Source organism: Manis javanica, chromosome 17 (genome assembly GCF_040802235.1).
Source record: "Manis javanica isolate MJ-LG chromosome 17, MJ_LKY, whole genome shotgun sequence".
Lineage (NCBI taxonomy): Eukaryota > Metazoa > Chordata > Mammalia > Pholidota > Manidae > Manis > Manis javanica.
The window spans coordinates 11,088,254-11,103,241 of NC_133172.1; the positions used below are offsets into that span (position 1 = coordinate 11,088,254).

Below are 14,988 nucleotides of genomic sequence, written 5' to 3' on the forward strand. Positions count from 1 at the left end.
GGTGGAAACATGGTGGGACCCAAAGAGGACAGCTGAGAAGCAAACCAGTATCTCCCAGGGTGCCCTGCAGCAGGAGCAGGAGACATTGGTTAGAGCTGTGGGCAAGAGGACCTATCGATTCTTGAAAATGACAACTATTAGCTACCTCCCCTGTTCTAACACAGAATGTGAGCTTTGGAAAGAAGATTAGAGATGATCCAGTCTGACGACCCCTAGTTTACAACTGAGACTGGAAAAAAAAGTTTTAGAGCTATGGTCCTGAGGACATAGAGGTAGATGGAAGATTTGGTCCCAAGGATAGAGTGGAGGCTGGGATGCAGGGTCCTGAGGATACAGGAGTCAATGGGAGCTTCAGTCCTGAGGACAGAGAGGATGCCGGGAGCTGGGTGCTGAGGACAAAATGTCGGAGCTGATGTCCCCTGGTGGACCTAAACGTAGAATATTTGGGTAGTGATGGAAATAAAGAATGAGGATTTTCCCAGTTGGCCTATCCCAGTTTACCAGCATGGGAGAGGTTGAGGTCGCCTACTTGCCATGGTTTCTCACTCTCTCTTGCATGGGTCCTAAGGGTGATAATGCTGCACTGGGTCTACAATGTCCAATGGAAGGTAGCTCAGGGAGACCCACTCTCCAGGAGGGACAAGGGCCCAAAGTCTGGAGAGTAAGCCCGCCCCAACGACGGGAGAGGAGTGGGAACTGCACATAGACGGGGACGCAGAGAGACGGACAGGAAAAGCAGAGGTGGGTGGGGACGCTGGGCTCTAGCGCCTGGGAGGCGGCCATAGGAGCCTCTCCCTCCTTAGAGCTTCCTTCCAGTTGGGACACTTTCAGGGGAGCCCCTCCCGGAGAATGATGCGGAAGCACAGGGTTTCGAGTCAAGACAGGAGGAGGGTGGACCTGACCCCAGCTCAGCCCAGCCCTGCCCTGGGCGATCCTGGGCCTCCCAGACACGGGCTGCTGCCTTCCCCCGCAGGTGGCTCAGCTCACGGCAGTCACGTGACACCTTCACCTTCACTCACCTGTCCACAGAACTGCTCTCACACTCAGCTGTCCCAGGAGCACCCCTTCCTCAATGTTCACATTCTCACACACACTTCCCCCTCCACGCACACACAGGCCTTCACACGCCCACCCCGCCACCCGGCACTAGCACCTGCGCACGCCCTTGCCCCCACAGTCTCACACACTCAGCCTCACACGACACACTCATCTCACACTCCCACCTCTTCACGCAACACAGCCATGCACGCCCCCCGCACCTCCCGACCTCTGCGCGCCCGCGCCCGCAGCTCCCCTCCTGCGAACCCTCTCCGCCCCCTTTGTCTCGGGGCCTCTCCGCGGCGCCCCGCCCCCCCGGGGCCTGCCCCGCCCCGCCCCCGTCGCCCCGCCCCCGGGCGGGCAGGGGGCGGGGAAGGGGGCGGGGCGGGCGACGCGGGCGGTGCAGGTGCCGGGCCGGGAGCGAGCGGCGGCGGCGGCGGCGGCGGCGGCGGCGGCGGCACCATGGGCCGGGCCCGGCGCTTCCAGTGGCCGCTGCTGCTGCTGTGGGCGGCCGCGGCGGGGCCAGGTAGGGCCGGGAGCCGGGGCCGGGGCCAGGGCGGGGGTCGTGCCGCGGCGACAGCCTGGCCGCCGCGGGGCCGCAGAGGCTAAACAATGCGCGCGGGGCCGGGCCGGGCCCCCTCCCCGGGACAAAGCGCAGCGCGGGCCGGGAGCCGGGATCCGCAAGCGGGGGAGGGGGCGCGGGCCCCGGCCGCTGTGCCGCAGCCCCCCCACCCCGCACAGGCCCCGATCCCGGCGGGGACAAAGGGACCGAAACCAGCCCCAAGCCCGCCTTCTCCCGGCCGGGTCCGCCGTCCTTCTGTCCCGTCTCTGCGTCGCCCTACTGTACGCCTGTCTCTGAGTCCCTCAGTCTCTCTCCTTGCCCCCTACCCTTGTCCTCTGTCCCTCAGTCTCCAAGTCCTAGCCCTCTGTCTGTCTGTCCCCCCTAACCTCTCGGTACTGTCTTTGTCCCCCACCTCTGCCCTTTTTACTGGGTCACTCTGTCCCCCATCATCCTCTCTATTCCCCCTTCTCTGCCCCTCTGTATCCTGCCCTCCCTTTCTACCCCCATTCTGCCTCCCTCTCCCTGTCTGTCACCCTTGTTTCTCTGTCCCCCATCTGTCCCATGCCCTGGCTCTGTCCCCTGTCTTTCTGTCATGCCCGTTTCTCTAGCCCCCTCTGTCACCTACCTCCCTCATCACGCCCCCCCCCCCACTACTGTCTGCCTGGCCCCTGGCCCTCTGCCTCTCCCCTCTCTACCCTTACAACCTCCATCCTGGGATCCCCCTCCTTTCCTTCATTTCTCCATCCCTCTATCCCTCTGTGCCCCGGAGAGGAATTAAGTCAGGGCATCCTAACGGGCCCTGAAGGGAAATGCGCGTGTGTAAGTGTGTGGGGAACCTCGGCATGTGGGCACACACGTGGATTCAGCAAATGCCTGGCAACTGTTGCCCCTCCCCACCCATTCACACACTGGGCCATAACTTACTGAGGAACCCCCTCCAGGACATGTGGGGAGCCCTCCACCTACCCTTATCACACGCTGTGAAAAGCTGGAGACTGCCAAGTTAGGGTGACCCTGAGGCCGGGACAAGGTCAGGAAATGTCACCCACACACTCACACTTCCACCCTATGTGTGCCTCAAACCCACCACAGGTCATCCCCTCCCCGGTGGGTAAAGCCACGCTTGGGAAGAATGGATGATTGGGAGGTGGCCAGGAACGGGAAAGCTGGGTGTTCTGTAGAGATTTGGGAGAGGAGCGTCACCAGGTGGCACAGGGCAGGGGGTCTGGCTTTAAATCCAGCCGCTGATGGCAAGCACCTTCCTCTGTGTGGGCCTCAGTTTCCCTTTCTGTAAAGTGCAGATATTGAACTTAGTGACCTCAGTGAGCTCCAGCTCCAACCTCTGAAGAGGTTTCTGGACAGTTGGGTGCAGCTACACCTTCCCCGCCCCCAGGGTTCGAGGCCGAGTCTCCCTCTCCTCAGGACGAGGAGTTAGGGTCAAAGCTGCCCTCTCCCAATCTGGCTTGCTTTCTTCCACAGCCTTCTGACATTGCTTCAGAACTTTCATCCTTACCTCCTCTCTTTGTGGCAGATGGGCCACAATTTCCCAGATGAGTGCTTTGGTACGTTAACTACATCTCCATCCAGTTTTATTTTTCTTTATTTTTTAGGCCCTAAAAAGAACAGGCTCATAGAATCCTAAAACCAATGAATCCCGTAAACAAAGAACCTGAGGGTGTTTTAGAACATTGACATCTTTAGAATTCTAGAAGCCCAGTCTTTAGAATCTTGGCACCTTTAATATTCTGGAACCTTGAGGGTATTAGCATTTTAGCCACTTAACACCTTTAAAATTCTGAAATCTTGACCTCTGGGAGATCCTGAATCTTGACACCTCTGACCTCTAGAATCTTGTCAGCGTAGAATCATGGGACTTTGGGTTTTCAGAATCACAAGATAGCCTAAGGTGACCACCCACCCAGTTCAGGAATCTTTTTCTCCAGTGCTTCTGGGAGGTAGTACTACAGGCTTGTCCCTTGTTTGATTTTAAAGTCACTGCTGCCTGGCACCCTAATCCCTTCTGTAAACTTTCTCTAAATTAAATGGCGCGGGGCTTTACAAGTTGGGAGGGAGCTAGGTATCACGGGAAGCAGTGTGGACTGGGAGCTGTAAACTAGGCCCCTCCAGTATTACTTTGTGTCTGAGAACCCCATCGTTCTGGGAGCCTCCCTTTCCCCTTCTATAAAGCATGGGCTAGGGAGCTGGGGCGCGTGGTGTCTGGTGTTTTCCTTTTCATTGGAGATTTTTGAATGACCTTGGCCACCAGATTTTACAGGGTGACCACAGTCCCCACATTTTCCTCTTAGTCACCCCCTTTCTCTCTCACTTTGCCCAGCCAGCAGGAGTAGAGATGTGACATGGGGTCCATTTGTGCCTGTTCCAAATCATATTCTCTCTTCCTTGGCTCCCTCATCTGCAAGAATGTCAGGAAAGCGCGATGAGATTTATGCCAAAAGAAAGAAGGGTCCGTGGTGGGCAGGTGAGAGGAAGTGAGGGAGAGAGGGTTGGGTGATCTGCCCCCACGTACACCAGCAGAAAGAGTGAGCCACAGGCCAGGAACTAGATGGAACAGAAAGGAACGGAGGAAATGTATCCAGATACAAAGGAAAGACAGAGGGGCTGGTTAGAACTGGGGGGCTTTGTGTGAGGGGGTTCTTATTGATCCTGAATAATGTTTCCCTCCCAAGTGATTCACTTTTCTCTGCTAAAGTTCTGACTGGCCACTTTGAGATCAGGGGACCTTTCCCCCACTGTGAGTCACCCCAGGGTATAGGTCTCAGGAGGTTTCTGTCACTGACCCCCACCCACCCATGGGCCAGATGCCTGAGTCCCCAAAGTGGGGTCAGGCTCTGAAATGGATTCCCAGACCTTAGACACAGCAAGGCTGGGGCCTGCGGTGGGTTAATGTCGTGCGAGCCTGGACTGTCCCCATCTTGGGGAACACAAAGGCAGCTTTCTCTCTCTTTGGGGGGTGGGGGGGTGGTTGGAGACAGTCAGACTTGCCAGTGCCCAATGGCCTGTGGCACCAGGACCCAATCACCCACTGGTTCCTGCCTGTGCAGACCCCAGGCCCATAGGTCCTCTGGGAAACAGGCTCCCAGTCTCCTCCACAGGCACCCAGTGGGGCAAGAGGGCAGCAGGCTTTCCTGGGAGGGGTGAATAGAGGGCCCTGGGGGTGGAGGAGAGGACAGTGAACACTCAGTGTAGGCTAGCACTCTTCCCAGAGCAGGAATTCCTGCCCTGACCCCACACCCAGGGGAACCTCCGGAGGCCTCCCCCACCCCCTGGCTGGGCCTGGGGCCTGGAATCTGGGGAGTTCCGAGTATCCCAGGAACGTGGGGGCCACAGGCGGGACTTTGTGTATGAGGCTGCTGACTCACCCCTACGCCCCCACCTGATGCTTGGTCCCCAGACAGGGGGACAGAGGGCCAGGGGAAGGCAGGACTGAGGTTCTGGGGGTTGAAGACAGTAGCCCTTAAAGTCAAAAGTTTCCAGGAGAAGAGGGGGCTAGGGGTCTGGCCTCCTGGCTCTGAGGGAGGCAGGAGCTTGGGGCCTAGTTTCACAGGTCCAAGGGAGGCAGGACGGGGGGTCCTGGACTTGTGAGTCAGAGGAAGGAGGAGGCTGGGCTTCTGGACATCTGTGTCAGGGGAAGGAAGGGGCTGGGGTCTTGGACTCCTGGGTTTGAGGGAGGAGGGGACTGGGGGCTTGAACTCCTGGGTTCTGAGAGAGAAGGGGACTGGTAGTTCATACTCCTAGGTCTTGAGGGACGGAGAAGTGGGGGTACAGACTCCTGAGAGAGGAAGGGGTTGGGGGGGTCTCACTTCAGGTTTCTGAGGGAGGAGGGCTGGCTGGGACCCTGATGCTCAGGTCCTGCAAATACAGGCGCCTTCACAAGGCTGAGCTGGGAAGAATTGATGCTTTGTGCGAGGATGTTCGGACTCCGCCATTGATGGGGGGCTGAGGGGGGTTCAGTCAGGACGTAGGGATGTACCACCTCCCAGGGGAGGAAGTAGGGGAAGAAGGCAGGATGCCATAAGCCCCCCAGGGAGCGGATATGGAGGGGATAGCTGTGACCTTCCCGGGACCGTGACCTTGAGACTCCCTTGGTTATTCGCTGACTCAGGACCCAGGAAGTGCTCCCCCCACTCCGCTTGGTCTCCGTGGAAACATCCACCAGCTGTGTACTCTGGACCCCTGGCTCCTGGGTCCTGAAGGAGGAGGGGACTGGAAGCCCAGACGCCTGGGTTCGAAGGGGGAGAAGGCTGGGGGCTGGGGACTCCTGGGGTTGAGGGAGGAGCATGCCAAGAACCCAGACTCCTGGGTCCTGGTGGAGGAAGGGGCTAGGAACCTGGACTCCTGGGGACTAGGAAAGGTGGCATCTGGGGGCCGGATTCCTAGGTCTAAGGAGAGCACTGGATTCTGGGTATCTACATATCACCTGCTTGGCTACTCATTCCCAAGCCCTCCCCAGTCCCTTTTTTCAGGCACCATCCCCATGACGACTCTAGGCTGTCAACACAGTTTAAAGGGCCAGTGCCCCAGTCCCCAGAACTCAGCCCTTTTTGACCAGAAAGTCTGCCTCACCACCCTCCAGCCCTGAAACAAAAGCTCCTGGGACATTAGTATTCCAGGCACAGACACCGTTGGTTACTGACTCCTCAGGAGGGGGAGGGAATATGACAAAAGCCCCCCACCCTCACCCCATGTGCACCCTGAAGCAGACAGCAGGAGGTAAATTTTGGGAGTAGATCCAGAGTTCCTGATGGCCCCCAGGGGAGGCTGAGTTTCTACAACTCTCTTGCATGGGACCCCTGAGCCTCATTCTCCACATCTGTAAAATGGGGGCTAACATTAGGCTACCCCTGAAGTCCAAGACCCAAGGATAGGCTTCAAAATGTTTTTTACAAGAGCCAGAATGTGCAGGCAGGCCAGTTTTCATGTGCATGGGCATGTTTCCGGAGGCTATAACAACAGCAGCTCTGCAGGGAGGGCTCCCTAAACTGCAGGCACTGGGCTAATCCCTATGAGGCAGGCACTGGCATCATCCCCATCTTACAGACAAGACATCTGAGGCCCAGAAAGGTTAGGCCACTTGCCCCAAGTCACACAGAGAGCAAGTGGTGCAGCTGGGATTAGCTGGTTGCTTCAAATGAGAATAATGATGTCACGAAGTCCTTATGAGGCTGGAATGAGATCCTGCCTGACACATGCAATTCATCCATCAATCTGCCCAGACATTGATCAAGTGCCAGGCACATCTAGGCACCAGGGGTTCAGCAGTAAAACCAATGGATTACATCCCATCCTTAATGGGGATGTATATTCTAGTGATGGGGGACAGACAGACAATAAACAAGCAAATTAATAATACCTGTGAATTTTTCATAAAGGAAATAAAACAATAGGGATGAAATAGAAAGCTCTGGAGGTGAAGGGACAGGACGTGAGAGAAAGTCTCTCTGAGGAGGTGTCAATATGAGCAGAGGCCCGAGTGAGAGCAGGAGGCAGCCCTGGGGTGATCAGCGGGGGAGAACACCGATCTGATTCACCTTTATGAAAAGTCCATCTGACTGCTGTGCGGAGAGAGGCCTCCGGGGAGGTAAGCATGGAAGCAGAGGGACCCATGAAGTTCTTGAAGGCTCAGGTAGGATATGGCATTGTTGGACTAGGGTGATGGTAGAAGAAGCAGACAAAGATGAATAGATTTGGGTTATGTTTAAGAGGTAGAATGGATAGATCTTCCTGATGGAGTGGATGTTAGAGGTGAGAGAAAGGATGAGACTTGGATGATTTCTAGGTTTTTGGCCTGAGCAAGCAGGTGGATGGTTGTGACATTTACTGAAATTGAGAAAATATGGGGAGAAAAAACTATACTCAAACGTAAAAGAAGTCCACAAGTAGGCATCCAGGGCTTTTCTAGAGGCTCCACATCATCACCAGAAACTTGGGCAACTTCCAGCTCTTGGTTCCACCATCCCCTGCCCTTGTCCTCATGGTCCAGTATCGCTGCCAAAACTCCAGGCATCACATCCTAGTTCTGGGCTATGTAAAGGTAACGTGGTGGAAAATGGACTTGTCCCCTTTCTTTAGGAAGTCCTTCCCAAATTACCACATGACACTTTTCCTTATATCCAATTGGACAAAACTTTATCACATGGCCTCACTTCGCTGCAAGGGAGTCTGGGAAGTGTCTCTGCTGCATACAGGGCTACCATAAAATGCAATCAGGGTTCTTTTACTAAGGAGAAAAGGAAGGATGGATACTGGGTAGGAAGCCAGCTAATTCTGCCTCCATCCTCCAGAATTCATCTTTTGTACCCCTCAGCCCTCAAAACAGGTTACCTATCCCTCTTACAGAGAATATAAAAGTTTTAATGGAATATTACAGTGATTTGTGACTACTTCCTCACAAATCTTGGAGACCTTCCAGGGCAGAGTCCTCATGTTACTCATCTCTGAGCACCCAGCCCCTGAACACCCACCCACTGCTCGGGAAATACTTGAATGAATGAGGTAGAATGTATGAAATGAAGCAATAGTTATCTAGCATCTAAAGGTAAATAACCAGATCTGATCATGGCACTTTCCTGCCTCAAAACCTCCACTGGCCTTCAGGATTAAAAGCTCATCTCTTAGCTTGGTATCTGAGGGCCCTTCACTAGTGCATCTCACAACTGCTTACCAAGGCAGGACACTTGCCACCTGGCCAGCCAGGAGTGGGTGTGGATGCGGGATATGGAATCAGAGAAAACTGGATGCAGATCCTGACTCTGTTGCTCACAGGCTGTGACCTTGGGCCAGTCATTTCCTCCCTCTGGACCAATTTTTTCATCTTTGTCAAATGGGAATTGGGAAGAAACTGGGGATTGATAATTGTGCCTTCCTTAATTCAAGTATCATGCTGATTAAGTGGTAATTATATAGGTAATACCCTTAGCACAAAGCCTGGCATGGCAAGTGCCTAGTGAACAGGTAGCTGTTGTGGTTACTGTTACTTTGAAGATGACTGTGATGAAAATGATGGTGATGCCGCTGCTTGGCTTTGATCTTCACTCTCAGCTGTTTCCTCTGCTGGACACAACCCCTTACTAATCCCCTACCTTGCTCCTTTGATCGATTAATCAGGGTAGGTTCACTGCTGTAACAACAGCCCTGAAATCTCAACGGCTTAACAGAAAGGTGCATTTCTCACTCATATCACAGACCTGTGCAGGCAGGTCACAGGGCAGGCAGTCAGGATCCTGGCTCCTTCCAGCTTGTGACCTGTCCTCCTTGAAGGTCCTTGGAGTTCTCTCTATTTAGCCAGCAAGAAGGACTGTGAGCAAGATGAGCCAGGCTGGAAGATGTGTTTCTCTCTTCCATCTATATCCCATTAGCCAGAAATCAGTCACATGGCCCCACCTAAGAACAAGAAATCCTAGGATATGTAGCCTAATTGTGTATTGTATCAGTTAGCTTTAGCAGTATAACAGATACTCCAAAACTTTCTGGCTTTAAGCAAAGATCACATTATTAGCTCATGGCTCAAGGGGTCAGCAGTTTGGACTGGATCAGTTAGGCAGTTCTTCCCTTGGTCTCAACTGGCTTCACTTGTGTGGCTGCAGTCACCTGGTTGTGTAGCTGGGGCTGGATGGTCACATGGCTGGGAGTTGGTGCTGGCTGTTGGCTGAGCTTCTTTCTCCATGTGGTCCCTCATCCTCCAGGAAGCTAATCCAGGCATCTTCACCTGAGAGTCTGAGGGCATAAGTGGAAGCTATAAGGTCTCTTAAGGCCTAAGCTCCAAAACTCATACAGTGTCACTTCTAGCAAATTCTGTTGGTCAAGGCAAGTCACAGGGCCTGCCCAGATTCTTAGGGTCAGAGTGCATCCTTAACGGGAGGGGCAGCAAAGTCAACTTACAAGTGGTACGTACAAGGATGAGAATACTATGGCCATCTTGCAGACAAGCTACATGTATCCAGGTGCGAATGATGGGGTTTGGTGAACACATAGCAGTTTCCCACACCTGGTGAATTCCTGGTCACTCTTTAAACCCTGGATCCAATGGAGCTTTCTTCCTGAACCTTCTCTGGTCACCCATCTCCCTAGGCAGTCTTAGTCTCCCCTTCCTCTGGGCCCCCAGTATGCCCTATGCCACCTGGATAAAGCACATGCCCCTTGATCTTGGCTGCAACTTCTCTAGAGCGGGGAGCAGGTTTCCTCATCACCCCGACTCCAGCACTCAGGAAATGTTTGGGTATAATGAACTAATGGAGAGTGGGAGAGGGATTGAAGGTTTGGATGGGAGAGGAACAGAGGAAGAGAGAAAAGACTGAATTTCAGCCCTCAGTGAGACTCCTATCCTGCCTATCTTCTGGTCCAGGGGCAGGACAGGAAGTACAGACAGAGAATGTGACAGTGGCTGAGGGTGGGGTGGCCGAGATAACCTGCCGTCTGCACCAGTATGATGGGTCCATAGTTGTCATTCAGAACCCAGCCCGGCAGACCCTCTTCTTCAATGGCACCCGAGGTGAGTGCTGGGGTCTGCAATCCTAAGTCTTGAGGAAGAGGGCTGGAGCCTGACTTCTATCCTGAAAGAGGACAGAGCGGAGCCTGCATTCCTGGGTCTGGGGAAGGAAGGAGTTGGGGGTCTGGACTCATGGTCCTTTGGGTGGGAGGGCCTGAACCATTTTGAGTCCCCAAGGGAGGAACTAAGCGGGCACCTTAGATACATAGGTGTGGCTAGAATCAGAGGCAGAGGGCTGGACCCTAAGCTCCTGGAGGAAAGGGTGGGACTCCTGAGGGCAGGATTCCCCAAGTTCACTCCTTGTGTCTCATTCTCCCTAGCCCTGAAGGACGATCGTTTCCAGCTCGAGGAGTTCTCCCCGCGCCGGGTGCGAATCCGGCTCTCAGATGCCCGCCTGGAGGACGAGGGGGGCTATTTCTGCCAGCTCTACACGGAAGATACCCACCACCAGATTGCCACGCTCACTGTACTGGGTAACCGCCTCCCCCTCCTCATACCCAACACTTCTGCTTATCTCTTGTCTTGAGCTCTGCCCCTGGCTGTTTTTAACCTCCTGGATCTCTAGCCCCAATAAATACAGCTGGTCTTCCCGACCTCCCGCCTCTGTGTTTGACCCCTGCCACCTGGGACCCTTGTTTCCTTTGGTCCATGCGGTCCCGCAGCCTGGTTACTTTTAGCCTATCTGGGTGCCTGTCCTGACTGCCCCGCTTACGCCCTTCTCCCTGAGGCAGTGGCCCCGGAGAATCCCGTGGTGGAGGTCCGGGAGCAGGCGGTGGAGGGCGGCGAAGTGGAGGTCAGCTGCTTAGTTCCGCGGTCCCGCCCGGCTGCCACCCTGCGATGGTACCGGGACCGCAAAGAGCTGAAAGGTACTCCGAACACCTGGGGTGCGGGAGGTGCTGGCGAAGGGCAGGACCTGAGGGGAGGCGGGGCTTAGGGAACGGAGGGACATGCAGGCGGGTCTTGGAGAAGAGCTCACAGACACGGGCCGCTCAACATGCAGCTATTGAGTGAATAGACAGATGGGAGGGCTTGAGAGTGAAAGAGGGAGGAGCTTTGGGGTGAGGCCCGTGAGTTCGAGGGCTGGTTTGGGGGAACAGGAAATGAGACCTGTAAGTGAGGGGGTGGAGCTTGGCAAGTGGCCGCTTTGGGGTCGGCTGGGGGACTCCCTCGGGCGCGGATCCGGAATCCGGGCCTGACATTGTCGGGGGCGGGGCAGGAGTGAGCAGCGGCCAAGAAAATGGCAAAGTCTGGAGCGTGGCAAGCACAGTGCGGTTTCGTGTGGACCGCAAGGACGACGGTGGTATCGTCATCTGCGAGGCGCAGAATCAGGCGCTACCTTCTGGACACAGCAAGCAGACGCAGTACGTGCTGGACGTGCAGTGTAAGTGCCCGGCCCCCGGGGACGGATTGAAGGGGAGGGAAGGTCCCAGATCCGCAGCCCACCCCGGGAGGGTTCCTAGCCCCGCACGATCACCCGACAACCACTCTCTCATATCACTTCTGCCACAGACTCCCCCACGGCCAGGATCCATGCCTCCCAAGCTGTGGTGCGGGAGGGAGACACGTTGGTGCTGACCTGTGCGGTAACAGGGAACCCCAGGTGAGCTCTGGGGCCCGAGACTGCTGGGTCTTGAGAAGAGGATGGGGACCTGGACACCTGTGGCTCAAGAAAGAGGGGATGGGGCTAACAGAGGGTGCTGGGGCCCGGACTTCTGAATCCTGAGGGAGGAGGAGTCGGGTCTCGGGGCTTGGGCTTCTAGAGCTTGAGGAAGGTTGTGGGGCCCCGAACGCCTGGATTCTGAGGGCAGAAGTGGGCAGGAGATGGAGGGAAAGCCAGGATTCCAGAGACCCTGGTGATGGGTGAAAGCCAGCCCCGAGACTGTTGGTCTTCTAGGAAGGAAATGGTTAGTAGGGGCCTCTTACTGGGAAATACTGCATATTTAGATTCCTGAGAAGTCACAATTGGGTTCTGGCGTCGTCTCTAACTCTCAGTATACTTCACCCCTGCCCAGGCCAAACCAGATCCGCTGGAACCGGGGGAATGAATCTTTGCCAGAGCGGGCCGAGGCGGTCGGGGAGACGCTTACACTGCCGGGCCTGGTCTCCGCGGATAATGGCACCTACACTTGCGAGGCGTCGAACAAGCACGGCCACGCGAGGGCGCTCTATGTGCTCGTGGTCTACGGTGAGAGCAGGCTGCTGCAGTCCTGGGGGCGGAGCTCAGGGCAGGGGCGGGGCCTTAGGAATGGACGGACTGGATTGGAATGGACCAGGTGTTGTGCTGTTTGAGGGCGGGGCCTGGGCATAATTCCGGGGATTCAACCACTTGCAGAGTTCTTAACGGTTCTGGAGCCAGGCTGACGATCTGGGTTCAAGTTCGGCTCTGCAGCGTCCTATTCCGGGTAACTTTGAGCCTTACTTTCCTCATCGTTAAAGTGGAAATAAACAATAACACTTCATAGGGTTGTTGTGAAGATTATGTGAGTTAAATACATAAAGTGGGTTGAACGGTCCCTAGCGCAAAGTAAGTGTTAAGTGTTTAGCTCTTATGACAGTGGGACAGGAATTTTGGACGTTGCTGAGCCCCAGCTCAGCATTTTAAATACTTGGAGCGTTTTAGACACATGGGAAGGGAACTGGACCTGAGGTTCCGTGGAGAAAGAAAACAGAGCCCAAAGAAAAGGAATGTGCTGTTTCTGTTCGCTGGGAGTTGGAGGGAGGAGGCAGGGTACGTATTGGCAACATGACTCAGGGGCCGAGTGGGGCACTATACAAACCAACACGCGTTCCTTGTGGAAGTGGAGCCCTGAGAAGGGGCCATCAGGTGGCAGTAATTTGAGGGGCGTGGCAGGTAAAGGGGTGCAGTCAGAAGAGGTGTGCGAAATGGTTTCAGAGATTGGCATCCATGGGGCGGGCTGGGACCGTCCTCTGATGACCTGGTGCTGCACCTTGTCCCTCTGGCAGACCCTGGTGCGGTGGTAGAGGCTCAGACGTCGGTGCCCTACGCCATTGTGGGCGGCATCCTGGCGCTACTGGTATTTCTGATCATTTGTGTGCTGGTGGGCATGGTCTGGTGCTCAGTACGGCAGAAGGGTGAGTGGAGGCGGGGTTTGAATTCAACCTGGGGTGTGGTTTGGCTATGGGATTTGGAAAGGGGTGGGCACAGAATTTAGAGTTCTAAATCCAGGATTTGAAACCCAGCGGGACCTGAAACCAAAATTACAAAAAGCATGGGCCTTTTGGAGTCTAAAAGGGTATAAATGTTGAAGGTGAATTAAGGCCATGGTTTTGAAACAACTTAACTTCTTAATTGCGAGGTTCGGTGGGTGCAGAGTAAGGGGATACCACCAAGAGAACGGGTAACGGTTGATCCTTCCGTGAACTTTTGGAGTCTTCTAATTCTGCTTTTACCTTTCTCTGCCCCTCTTTTGCTGTTCCCTGGATTTGATTCCTTTCCTCTTCGTGTACATTCTGTTTCTCCCTCTTCGTCTGTATGTCTTGTCTGTCTCCCTCTTCCCACATATTTCTGTCCAACTCCTGGGTCCACATATATGTTGCCTCTGCCTCGGGGGGTCTGCCACCCCTCAGGCTCCTATCTGACCCACGAGGCCAGTGGGCTGGATGAGCAGGGAGAAGCAAGAGAAGCCTTTCTCAATGGCAGCGATGGTCACAAGAGGAAAGAAGAATTCTTCATCTGACCCCACCTGTACCCCAGGCCTGGGCCTGGGCCTGGGCTGGGGTCCACCCCACTGCCAGCTGCAAAGACATTTACCAGAGTCTGGGATGGTGGGCTTCTCCCCCCACCACTAACACCTCAGACACTTGGGCAGGGATGAGGGTGTTGGATGCCTGGGTCTCTGTAAGGGCCCAGAGGTCTGGGTCCCCTGGGAAGTGGGGGCCAAAAGTCCAGATCCCCCAAGTCCATGGAGGGCAGTAGGGATTGGGTTGGGGTAAGAAAACTGGGGGAAAGCCAGGGCCCCTAGGCTGCAAATCCAGGTCTTGTGGGGAGGGCGTCAGATTCTGGGAAGGGTGGGGTGGGCAGGGAAGGGGAACAGATTTCTTTGGGGGTCCCAGACCCCATGCCAGCCATTGTAGGAGTTCCACAGAACTCTGGGCACCTCTTTGCAAAGCCATGTTTGCACGGTTGGGGGTATGGGTGGGGGGAGGGCAAGGAAACAGGGATTCTGTGTCTTTGTGTCATAATTTTGATGGGAGTGGTGAGGGAGATAGCCTCAACCCTTTTCTCCAGTCCCCAGGTTCCTGGGCTCCCTTTCCCTCCTCCCCCATCTACCCCACCCATATTTGTCTCTCTGTCTACCCACTCCTGGGGGGGCCTTCCCTATCTCTCCTCCAGGCCCCCCGGGGAGGGAAAAAGAAGTTGGGGAGGGTACATTGGTCTCTAAGGTTTTATATATAATATATTAAAAAAAAATTCAAAAATCTGTATGAAAATATCAGATTGTGCCCCCCTCCCCCTATTCCTGGCTTTTGCCCCCTTTTTCTTGTTAAAAAACAAAAAACAAAAAACACATTTTGTACGGGGCGGGGAGGGGATCAGGGAGGGGGTTTGGCAATCCCACTAACCACCATTAAACTGAGGAGAGAACAAGCGTTTGGGGTGTCTGTGTGTCTGTCCCTTTGCCCAGAGCTGCACCCTGTTGGGAGGTGAACTGAAGTAAGAAGGGAAGGGAGAGGAGTGTGATGGTAGCTGGTGGACAGTACAGACCAGCAAAGGGTCCTTATCTCTCCAGGAGTACCTGCATCTTTCCAAGAAGCCTGGATTTTTTTTCCTGGCCACTCCTTCAGCTAAAAGTCACAGAGTACTGTCTCTTCAATAGCCACTGAGATACCTCATCCCCAACAAAAGGCCTGGCCCTGTCCC

At 55.0% G+C, this 14,988-nt stretch overlaps 1 protein-coding gene across 2 annotated transcripts; it reads left to right on the forward strand.

Moving 5' to 3' along the window:
- The first annotated feature begins 1,437 nt into the window (after positions 1–1,437).
- Positions 1,438–14,716, forward strand: CADM4 (cell adhesion molecule 4). 2 transcript variants are annotated; one of them, XM_037012430.2, is made up of 9 exons: positions 1,438–1,564; positions 9,963–10,109; positions 10,427–10,579; positions 10,838–10,972; positions 11,323–11,487; positions 11,616–11,706; positions 12,119–12,291; positions 13,071–13,199; positions 13,695–14,716. In XM_037012430.2, the coding sequence occupies exons 1-9, from the start codon at positions 1,501–1,503 to the stop codon at positions 13,802–13,804; spliced, it is 1,167 nt and encodes a 388-aa protein (XP_036868325.2). In that variant the 5' UTR covers positions 1,438–1,500; the 3' UTR covers positions 13,805–14,716. The 2 variants fall into 2 exon arrangements, with proteins under 2 accessions (XP_036868325.2, XP_036868326.2); XM_037012431.2 differs by lacking the exons at positions 13,071–13,199; positions 13,695–14,716 and adding an exon at positions 12,439–12,565.
- Positions 14,717–14,988: the final 272 nt, after the last annotated feature.